The 10,288-nt window shown below is 57.1% G+C and overlaps 1 protein-coding gene across 1 annotated transcript; it reads right to left on the minus strand.

Moving 5' to 3' along the window:
* Positions 1-2,434: 2,434 nt before the first annotated feature.
* On the minus strand, positions 2,435-8,168 carry PLPP2 (phospholipid phosphatase 2). The gene is made up of 6 exons (XM_064734474.1): positions 8,008-8,168; positions 6,164-6,315; positions 5,167-5,444; positions 4,399-4,456; positions 4,116-4,292; positions 2,435-3,475 (listed from the first exon to the last, which is right to left on the minus strand). The coding sequence occupies exons 1-6, from the start codon at positions 8,057-8,059 to the stop codon at positions 3,338-3,340; spliced, it is 855 nt and encodes a 284-aa protein (XP_064590544.1). The 5' UTR covers positions 8,060-8,168; the 3' UTR covers positions 2,435-3,337.
* Between the last annotated feature and the right edge of the window lie 2,120 nt (positions 8,169-10,288).

A 10,288-nucleotide genomic window follows, 5' to 3' on the forward strand; every position in this document is an offset into this window, starting at 1 on the left:
TTCCCTAGTTCAGCTGTCTCGGACTCTCTGGTCAGTCACAACTTCTTATTTCCATTCCATTCCTTTCTATTCCTTGCTAGCCTTCTGATGAAATCCTTTCCTCTATTCTTTTAGTATAGTTTTAATATATATCATAAAATAGTAAATCAAGCCTTCTGAAATATAGAGTCAGACCCTCATCTCTTCTCCCACCCCTGTGAACACCGTCACACACACCTGGAGCAGGCAGCTGTGCCTGGACAGGGTTTGGGAGCTCCTGCAGCTCTCACATGTGGCTTGGCATGCCACGAGTTTGGTCAGGTCTCAGCCCATCCCCGAGCAGGGCACAGCTGCGAGCTGGGGATGCAGAGCCAGCCCTGCCCTTGGGAGCACCACACACTGCAGCATTGTGGCCTGGCTGGTTTTTCCAGAGCTGCATCCAAGGGGCGCAATCAGATCTGCAGCGAAGGGAGCAGGCACGCTCCTGGCTGGGCACGGGAGCTGTCGGGGCAGTGCCAGGAACTGGGGCAGTTGCTGGGCACCACAACAAATCCAAGGAAAAAATCAAGCAGGCAGCTCCCAAACCTGGGCTGTGCCTCCAGGAGCTGCTGAGGCTCTGCAGGGCTTTGTTTGCAAACCCTGGCACTTCCTCCAGCTTTGTTTCACACCAACAGACGTTAAAGAACCAGCCTGGAGGGCTGGGATGGGGGAAGGACCCTGGGAAGTGGTGGTGGTGGTGGGAAGAAAGCTCTGGAGGAAAACAGAGAAGCAGCGTCAGGGAAAGGGAGTTCCCTGCACGCAGGGAGGTTGTTTTTGATCAGGGCTTGTCTAGACTGGAGTCACCCACACTGCACAAGCACAGCAACAGCACGCAGCCAGCCCGGGGCTCCCTCTGATCCCAGCAGGACAGAGCTGCACTCAGCATGGGCAAGAGCTGACCCTGGCACTGCCCATCCCACCCCAAAGGGCTTGGGGCACCCTCAGGCTTCCAGGTGCTGCCTCTCTGTCCTTCATTCCTTCCCTGTGCCCCCCAGGCTGGCCCTGTCACCTGTCCCCAGCCCCTGGGCAGCAGAGGGACACAGGGCAGCTGCTCCAAGCTCCCAAATCCCTCCCTGCCTCCCCCAGCCAAGGAGCTGCAGGCACACACAGCGTCACTTTTTCCAAGAGCCTCTCCCTGCTTTCCCTTCCCTCCTCCCTCGCAGGGCTGGGGAGTGCAGGAGGCTCCTGGATCAGGGCAGCACTGTCAGAGCTCAGTGCATCCCTCTGGGTGCCCAGAACCCTGCTGGGGGGCTCAGAGACCCTGGCATGCAGCCCAAAACACCTGGGGATTTGATTTTGACCCCTGGAGCAAGTTACCAGCTTTGTATGAGGACCTGAAAGTAACAGAAGTTTAAATACTATATTAATAAAATGATCACAGAGTGAAAACGTAGATTTTAGGATTTTTGGTATGGGGGTTATGGGGACAAGATGGAGGAACTTGGGCATGTTCAGCCTTTCTTCTTCTTCTTCTTGCTCTCCATTTTCTGCAGTGATGTTGGCACTTTGGGACTGGTTTAGAGTAGAAGTGCACTGTCTAACATAGGTGATAGGTATTGGGAATTAAGTGTGAATATGTTATATGTAGTTTGTAGTATAAAAGGACAACACTGAGAGTGCCTGTGGCTGCCCTGTTGAGCAGAAAGAAAATTTTATAGATAAGAATTAATAAACAACCTCAAGACCGAAAAGTGAAGAGTCCAGACTCGTTCTTAGTTGCACGAGCTGAAGCAGAGACACAGCACCAGGATGGAGCTGGCTGGGATGGGCTCTTGGACCCCCATGATTTCCACAGCTCTTCTTCAGCTCCGGCACAACCCCTGTGAATGGTGAATGTGACATCTCACAAGGAAGGAGCACCTGGCTCGAGGTCCAGCCCAACTGGGAGAGTGGTTTATCAGCCCTGGGAGCTCCCTCCTGTCACAGACATCTTTCATGGAAAATCCTTTCCTTAGGATTTTGCCTCCTGAGAAGCTGAGAAGCCTCAGGAACAAAATGTAAACAATGATTATCTGCTGCTGTGGAATGCAACAGGTGGATCTGTGATTATTGTTTCTAATTAATGGCCAATCACAGTGAGCTGGCTTGGACAGAGAGCCCGAGCCCCAAACCTTTGTTATCATTCTTTCCTATTCTATTCTTAGCCAGCCTTCTGATGAAATCCTTTCTTCTATTCTTTTAGTATAGTTTTAATGTAATATATATGATAAAATAATAAATCAACCTTCTGAAACATGCAGTCAGATCCTCATCTCTCCCTCATCCAAGAACCCCGTGAACACCATCACACCCACCTAGAGCTGAGGGGCTTCAGACACCTTTCTCTAGGAAATAAAAACCCCAAACACTTAAACCCATCCATTCCAAGGCCAGGAGCATCCATGAAAAAAAAAAGAGAACAGGCCTGACACAGACATTCTTTAAGGATGATCTAATTTAAAAACAACATCATAATGAAAATGCATGTACTTTAAAAAGAGACCCACAGCACTGCAGTGCTGGAGGCAGCCACGTGTCAGTGAGGGGACTGCTCTGTACCCATTGCCCCCGCTTTCCCAGGACATTTGGACAGCTCCACATCCCCGTTTTTATTTTCCTTTACCACAGAAAATGTCTCCCCTAGCCCCGCCACACACCCTAAAGCATCAGCTGAAGCTGCAGGAGGGACAAAGGCTGGAGCAGCAGCTCCTTGCCCAAGCCAGGCGTGAAGCAGGCAGGGGGCAAACAGCTCTGGCTCCCAGCACTGCAGAATTGGGCACAGCCAGGGAAGAGCCTGCCCAGGCACCCTCTGCTCACAGCAGCTGCTGGCGGGCAGGGCTGCTCTTAAAGGTAATCAATGGAGCAGAGAGGAGCTCTGGATTGCTTTAATCCTCTCCAAAACACTACAGCTAGCCCTCCTGCTCCCCCTGTGCCTGTGAGGATTTGTACTTGTGTACGGCTGGATCATTTGACAGGGACAACACACACTGGGCCCAGGCAGGCTCAGCCTTCCCACCCCAGGAGTTTGCTCTTGCGCTTTGCCAGCCCAGTAAATCCAAAATCCACTCCCACGTGCCACCCTCCCCTCCCTCCCTCCTCACAGAGGGCTGGGACAGCAGCCTTGGGGTGTGACTCAGGTGCACAGGGAGGGAGGACATCCCCTCCCCATGGGCAGGGTGCTGGCATCACTATGGGCACGTGGGAGCAGGCAGGGCTGTCCCACCCGTGCCAGTGTCAGCCAGAGGCACCGGAGCCGTGGGGCCAGTGGTGAAGGCAGAGCCAGCTGTGCCCAGAGCCAGCTGTGCCCAGAGCCAGGAGCATGGCAAAGGGCAGGGCTGGCTCACGGGGCTCCCCTGTAGCTGTAGTGATTGTGGTCAGGGTCAGTCAGGGTCAGGGGCAGGCTGGGTTTGCGCTCCGGGTCCTTCTCCTCGCACTGCCGGGGCGGACGCTGCTTGAAGAAGTCAGAGACGTAGTGAACCTGAAAAAAATGGTTTGGGGACACTTGGTCAGGCCAGGCAGGAGCTTATGAGCTTGTTGTAGTGGGTTTTTACACTTAGTGATAGTTTTGGTTTTGTATCCCCGTATTTTTCCCAAATGGTTTACCGCAGATTGTTCCCCCTCCCTCTACCTGTGTGATCCCTTTCCTTTGCTGAGATCACCCCCAAATCCCCACCCTGGCTCTCTGTCAGTCACTCACCATCCCATCCCCTCCATCTAGAACTTTCCTCCAGGTCATTGAGTGATCAGCCAGAGGCCAGGGGTCAGCCCCTCAAGTGTTACCCCATACACTGCCCTAAATGTCCATTTCCCAGTATCCATACCTTAATTTATCTTATTGGTCAGCAAATGTTATCTAATTTATGTCCCCATCTCCTTTTAAATGCAACCTTGGCACCTCTCTGGAGGCTCAGCAGGAGCCCCCTGAGGTGTGGGAGCTCCCAATTTGGATTAACCCCTGCTAAGAGTCAGCCCTTTTATCCTCTCCTGGTGTCTCTTCTGCTGCAAAGGTGACCAGCCTGGCTGCCCTCAGGGCACAAGGGAGTGTCCCCTGCTGTCTGCTGGGGTTCCTGAGGGGCTCCCAGAGGCAGGAGGGACAGGAGCTGCAGAGGGACACTCACAATGAGGACGGCAATGAGAGCCCCCTGCAGCAGCCCCACCAGCACGTCGCTCCAGTGGTGTTTGTAGTCGGACACCCGCGTGTAGCCCACGTAGATGGCGAAGGCGATGAGGAGGAACTGGATGGTGGGACGAAGCAGCCGGGCCCATTTCCCCACCAGGCGGGCCTGCACGTACAGCTGGGGGGCAGAGAAGGGAGGATTCACCCAGGGCAGGGTCAGCAGCCACCCAGGGATGGGGGTTTGGGGTTTGGGAGATGTGGGGGCTCCATGGCACAGCACTCACCGCCAGGAACATCATGCAGTACATCCCAAACGAGGAGTGTCCTGAGTAGAAGGACAATCTGTGGGGCAAAAAGGGATGGGTCAGGCCATGAGTGAGTGCAGCCACGATATCTGCTGAAAAATCCTTTCTTTAGGATTTTTTCTCCTGAGAAGCTGAGAAGCTTCAGGAACAAAATGTAAACATTGATTATCTGCTGTTGTAGAATGCAACAGGTAAATCTGTGATTGGTCTCATGTGGTTGTTTCTAATTAATGGCTAATCACAGTCCAGCTGTCCAGACTGTCTCAATCAGTCACAAGCCTTTGTTATCATTCTTTCCTATTCTATTCTTAGCTAGCCTTCTGATGAAATCCTTTCTTCTATTCTTTTAGTATAGTTTTAATATAATATAGTGTATATTATATACTATATATTATATTATATAGAGCATATATTATTATATATGTATATATAATATATATGATATATTATATATAATATATACATATATGTATATATTATATGTATATATTTAATTATATATATAATACAGTTTTAGTATAGTTTTAATATAATATATATAATGAAATAATCAAAATCAAAATAAACAATAAAATAGATAAAATAAAAATCAAGCCTTCTGAAACATGGAGTCAACATTCTCATCTCTTCCCTCATCCTGTGAGCCCCACCACAAGCGAGCCCCCAGCTCGTCCCCACAAGACCCCTGCCCTGGGGCTGCCACTGTGAGCAGGTGGCAGAGACCCATCCTGTGTCACCATGGCTCACCTGGACTCGGTGACATTCCTGCTCTCTCCCTGGCACACATTCTCCAGCTGCACATAGATGGAGCAGTTCACCTTGGACCAGTCAGGGTTGCACACAGCCAGGAAGTTTGGCCTCAGACGGCCGATCATGTACTTGGCCAGGTCAGTCAGGGACTGGCTGATGGCTCCCCCGAAGAGAAAGGTGCCCACCACCTTGTAGAGGGCAGCCAGGTAATTGTTGTACTCTGATTTGGAGTAGAGACGCTCGGTGTAGACCAGGTATGCCTCCCCTGATGAGATCTGCAGAGAGCAGGGGGACAGGTGAGGGCTGGGGGCTGTGAGCTGTCACAGACATGTTTTATGAAAAATCCTTTCCTTAGGATTTTTACTCCTGAGAAGCCTCAGAAACAAAATGTAAACAATTATTATCTGCTGCTGTGGAATGCAACAGGTGGATCTTTGATTAGCCTATTGGTTGTTTTTAATTTATGGCCAATCACAGTGAGCTGGCTTGGACTCTGTCTGAGCCACAAGCCTTTGTTATGATTCTTCTTCTTTCTTTTTCTATTCTTAGCTAGCCTTCTGATGAAATCCTTTCTTCTATTCTTTTAGTATAGTTTTAATGTAATATATACCATAAAATACTAAATCAAACCTTCTAAAACATAAAGATCCTAATCTCTTCCCTCATCCTAAGACCCCTGTGAACACGGTCACAATGAGCAGCTCCCAGGGGTGCAGAGGTGAGGACTGGGGGCTCTGAGCAGCTCCCCAGGGGTGCAGGATGGATGCCAGGGGGGATGCTCTGCCACAGAGCCAGAGCATCCCCCCTGGCATCCACCTGCACAGGAGCCCACAGACCCTCTCTCCATCCCATGGGATGTGTCTCTCCCCACTCCAAACCACAGCAGGGCTCAAGCTGAGGGTGTTGCTGCCCATCCAGAGCTCTGGAGGAGGCTCTGCTGAGCTCCCAGATACAACCTGACCCTGTCCTGGAGGGAAGGGGTGGCAGTCCTTACAATGATGACAGTGCAGCTGATGGTGACCCCGGCCATGAGGCCGTGGGTGATGGTGTCAGCCTTGTAGGGGTAGCGGATGGAGTCATCGTTGCAGTAGAAGCCTCTCTTGTAGGGGGAGTTCACCAGGGTGAGGATGATGAAGGGCAGAGACGCTGCAAGGCACACAGAGGTGAGGGCTGGGGACAGCAGCCAGCACACATCTCTCACCCCTAAGTCTCTGCTACTCGATGCCAGGGAGGGATCCCCCCAAAGAATGAATTCCTGAGCCACCTGTACCCAGGGCAGCAGGACCTGAACCCACCAGCGCACTGCCCTGAGAGCGATAGGGCCCTATCAGAGCTCCCAGATGCCTGCAGCACCCAGATACCACAGGGGACAGCCACAAACGGGCACCCACGGAGCCCCCAGGGCTGCCCTGCTCCTCCCCAGGCACAGCAGGGGCAAGAACCGAGCCTGTGCCCTCTCCTCACACTGCCCAGCCTAGGGAGACAGAGCTGATAAAATTAACGAGCACAGGCGTCTTGTAAACGTGTTTTATGGCAGGGAAGGGCCCCCAGATGGTCCCACAGCAGCTCCAGGAGAGGCAGCACTGGGGGATGCTGAACGTGACCCAACCCAGGCACAACAGGACTTCACTGCACTTGGCTTGCTCCCCTCATCCTCCTGTCAGCCTCTCCTCTCCCCCAGCTCCTGCGGGCTCTGCAGAGAGGCTGTGCTGGCTGGGTCAGCCTGGACAAGGAGGATTTTCCACCCAGCACGTTGGAGCCTCAGCCAGGATAGAACTACCCCCTGTGAGCTCACCCACGATGGACTGTCCCCGAGATCCAGAGGGGTTTTGGGGTCTCTGTGTGGCATATCAGTCGTGCCAGCCCCTGCCCCATCCCTGCTCAGGGACAGCCAAGGACGAGCCCAGGACGCTCCCCAGGGAAGCGCCCCCCCCTCCCCGGAGGCCACCTTAGGCCGGGCTCCTCTCCCAGTTCCGCCTTTCCCGGTGGTTTCCGCCTCCCCTTGTTCCTCCGTCTCCCGGGAGCCCGCACCTTTGTCCCCGCCCGTCCCCGCTCCCACCGAGCGAACGGGAGGGATCGCGGGGAATGAAGCACCGGGGGCTACCCCGCCACCCCCGCCGGGGGCACGGAACCGGTCCCAGTCCCTCCTCCCTCCCCGCACACCTCAGACGTCCATTTTCAGCTCAAATTAGACACCAATTTTCCTCCCGGATAATTTCATCCTCCAAAAAAAGCTCCCCTAAAAATATAAAGCACCGGCCGGCCCACGGGAGGGGAAACCGGGACCCGGCCTGTGCCGCCGCCCCGCAGCCAGGGAAGCTCCAGTCGCGATCCCGAGCCGGGCCTTTATTTTTAGTCCGTCTTAATTCGTTACTTCCTTGCACGGCACTTTTAGAAACATTTACCGGCACTGGGGGAAGCAGAGGGGGTCCTAAAGGGGCGCTCGGAACCCACCGGCCCCGCGGAGCGCCGCGCTCGGCGGCGGGCAGGCGGCCAGGGCGGCGGCGGAGCCGTCCCGGTACCGCCCGAGCCGAGGGATCGTCCCGGACAGCGACACACCGGGCTCCCACCCTCCTTTGGGACCGTTCCCGGAAAAGGGAACGGCCCCGAGAACCGGGAGGGTCCCGGTTGGGGTAGGGCGGGAGGCGCCAGCACCGCCGGTGGGTCCCGGTGGAGGCCGAGAGCTCCGGACCCCGCCGGGCAGGTGGCGGACACCGGGCAGAGCGCGGCGGGATCGCCGAGCCCCGGTACCCCCGGCAGACCTGGCCCCAGCCCAGCCCCACCGGAGCCGCTCCGGAGCCGCCCGCGGCGGGCAGAGCGCCGGCACGGAGCCCTCACCGACCGCCAGGCACAGCACGTCGAGCGCCACGAAGACCTTCCTGCGCTCCATCCCGCAGCCGCTGCGGCCCCGCGGCCCGGCCCCGCGCCTCACATGGCCCGGAACGGCGCGGGCCCGGCCGGGAGGTAAAGTCCGGGCGGGGCGGGGCGGGGCGGGGCCCGGTGCCCCCGCCCAGGGGCGGGGCGGCAGCGGCGGGCCCGGGGCAGGTGTGGGGCTCGGTGGGGCAGGGACCCCTCTGGAGCCGAACCCCGCTCGCTCTCCGCCGGTTCCTCCGTCCCCGTTCCGGTGCTCGGCCCTCCGGAGCCCCCCGGTGCCCACCCCGCCTGGCCGGGCTCCCTACAGAGGGGAAGAGGGAGAAGAAAGAGACCGAGGCCGCTTCGGGATCTGCCCGAGTCCCATCCGCCTCGGGGCTATGTCCCGAGGAGAAAAAAAGGGGCAAAAAGGAAAATTCTGCCCCTGAAATGCGCTGGGTGCGCTGGCGGGGATTTGTACAGATGGGACAGTCTTGGACGAAGCGGCTTGGCTCGGTCCGAGATGGGTTCAGAGGGAAAGCAGGGATGTCCAGGAGCCTGTGGATGCAACAAACACCGGGGTGAGCACACAGGGCGAGCTGATTCAGCCGCTGAGATATTTGGCTGTATTTCCTGAGCCATCCTGGGGGCTCCCGGTGCTTCCCGTTGTGTTTGGGGACATGCTGAAACCCAGAACGGGGACAGGAGCAAAGGCTGGAGCGCAGCAATTCCCCGCTGGGCGCAGGGACTGCCGCATCCCGGCTGTTTGCTCCAGGCCGGATGTCGGGAAGGAAACAAATAACACAGAAACCACCCATGGCTGATAATGCGGGTGATTGAAGCGCGGCTGAGCGGCCTGCGCAGAATGTCAAGGCTGTTTGTGGGAAGCCGAGAGAGCTGGAAATACTCTCGAGTTCCAGGGGAGGGAACAGAACCACGGAGCCGTTCTGTCACAGCTTTCCCCTGCCCTGATGTGCCCCGGTGCCGCGGGGTTCCTGGCACACTGCTGGGGCAGGATTTGCCCCACACACGCTGCCTGCAGACCCCGAGCAAACAACTGAGAGCCCCGAGGAAGGAGAGCTGGGGGGGGTGCCCAGGCTGTGTCGAGGATGTGAAGATTAAGACGCTCGGGGCCGGGCCACCGTGGGGACACAGATGTGACAGCGCGGGGCTCGGAGGACACGGCACGGAGCAGGGCCAGCTCCGCACGGCCCCGCACGGTTTTACCCCACGGGGCTGCGGGACCGGCCCAGCCCGGGGGTGTCACGGGCGGAGCGGGGCCCGGGCCGGTCCCAGGGGTGTCGCGGGGCCGGGCCGGCTCCGGTGGCTCCGGGCGGGTCCCGGGGGGCGCGGGCGGGCCCGGGCGTGGCGCGGTGTCGCCCTCTGCTGTCCGAGCGCCGCCGCTGCAGCCGGGCCCGGGGGCGGCGGAGCCCGGCCCGGATCTGCCCCGGATCCCGGAGGGCTTCGGAATCCAGCCCTAACCCAGCCCCGGAGCCTGGGGGGCTGCAGAATCCAGCCCGAACCCGGGCTCGGAACTGCGGAATGCAGCCCGGGCCCTGGGGAACTGCGGAATCCGGCCAGGACCCTGTCCCGGTGGTCTTTAGAGCCCGGGGGATCCGGTCCTGCTGCTCTCACCACCTCGGGTCACACAGGGCTGAAACCAGCGTTTGGTGTCCAAGGATGCCAAGGAGGGACCACGGTCCCAGCCGAACTCCAACCCGCGGTTCCCACTGCTCATCGGGGCCTGAAAAAAGGGAGGAACCCGCTCCTGTCCCTCCTGCGCTGGGCTGTGCCCACCCTCGTACCCACCTCGTACCTGGGCAGAGCTGGAGCCCTCAGGGCAGCCTCAGGACAGGCAGAAGCAAGAGAAGAGAATTTAAGGAGTCTGTGATGGAACAGAGGGACTGAGGTAGGAAAACACAACGCAGTTGCAGCAGATCACTCCACTTGCCTCTAGGAGCTTGTTCTGGTTCAAGTTTGGAGGCACCCCTGCATTTCAACACCCCAGACCTGGCACCAGCATTTGGGGCACCTGTGAGAGGAACAAACAGCTCCCTCCAGCTCCAGCACAGGGAGGGAAAACTTTGGGCCTCCTCCAAGGCTGGGATGGCATCCCTGGCACGGGGAATCCTGCTCTGCCTGGAGGAGAGCAATTGTGGAGGGCAGGAGAGGATCAGACAGCAGAGGCAGGGACCCCTGCTCTTGTTTCACCATCAATATACACTGGACTGTTGCATCTTGGCCTCTAAAAAGAAGACAGACTTCTGGC

This window comes from Zonotrichia leucophrys, chromosome 28 (genome assembly GCF_028769735.1).
Source record: "Zonotrichia leucophrys gambelii isolate GWCS_2022_RI chromosome 28, RI_Zleu_2.0, whole genome shotgun sequence".
Taxonomy (NCBI): Eukaryota; Metazoa; Chordata; class Aves; order Passeriformes; family Passerellidae; genus Zonotrichia; species Zonotrichia leucophrys.

Bases quoted from the DNA above. Each gene is read 5' to 3' on its own strand.
- PLPP2 (XM_064734474.1), bottom strand. From the start codon at position 8,059: ATGGAGCGCAGGAAGGTCTTCGTGGCGCTCGACGTGCTGTGCCTGGCG. The intron at 6,316-8,007 runs GTGAGGGCTCCG...TGTGCCTTGCAG, and splicing joins CGTGCTGTGCCTGGCGGTCG to CGTCTCTGCCCTTCATCATC. The intron at 5,445-6,163 runs GTAAGGACTGCC...TGCTCTCTGCAG, and splicing joins TCAGCTGCACTGTCATCATT to ATCTCATCAGGGGAGGCATA.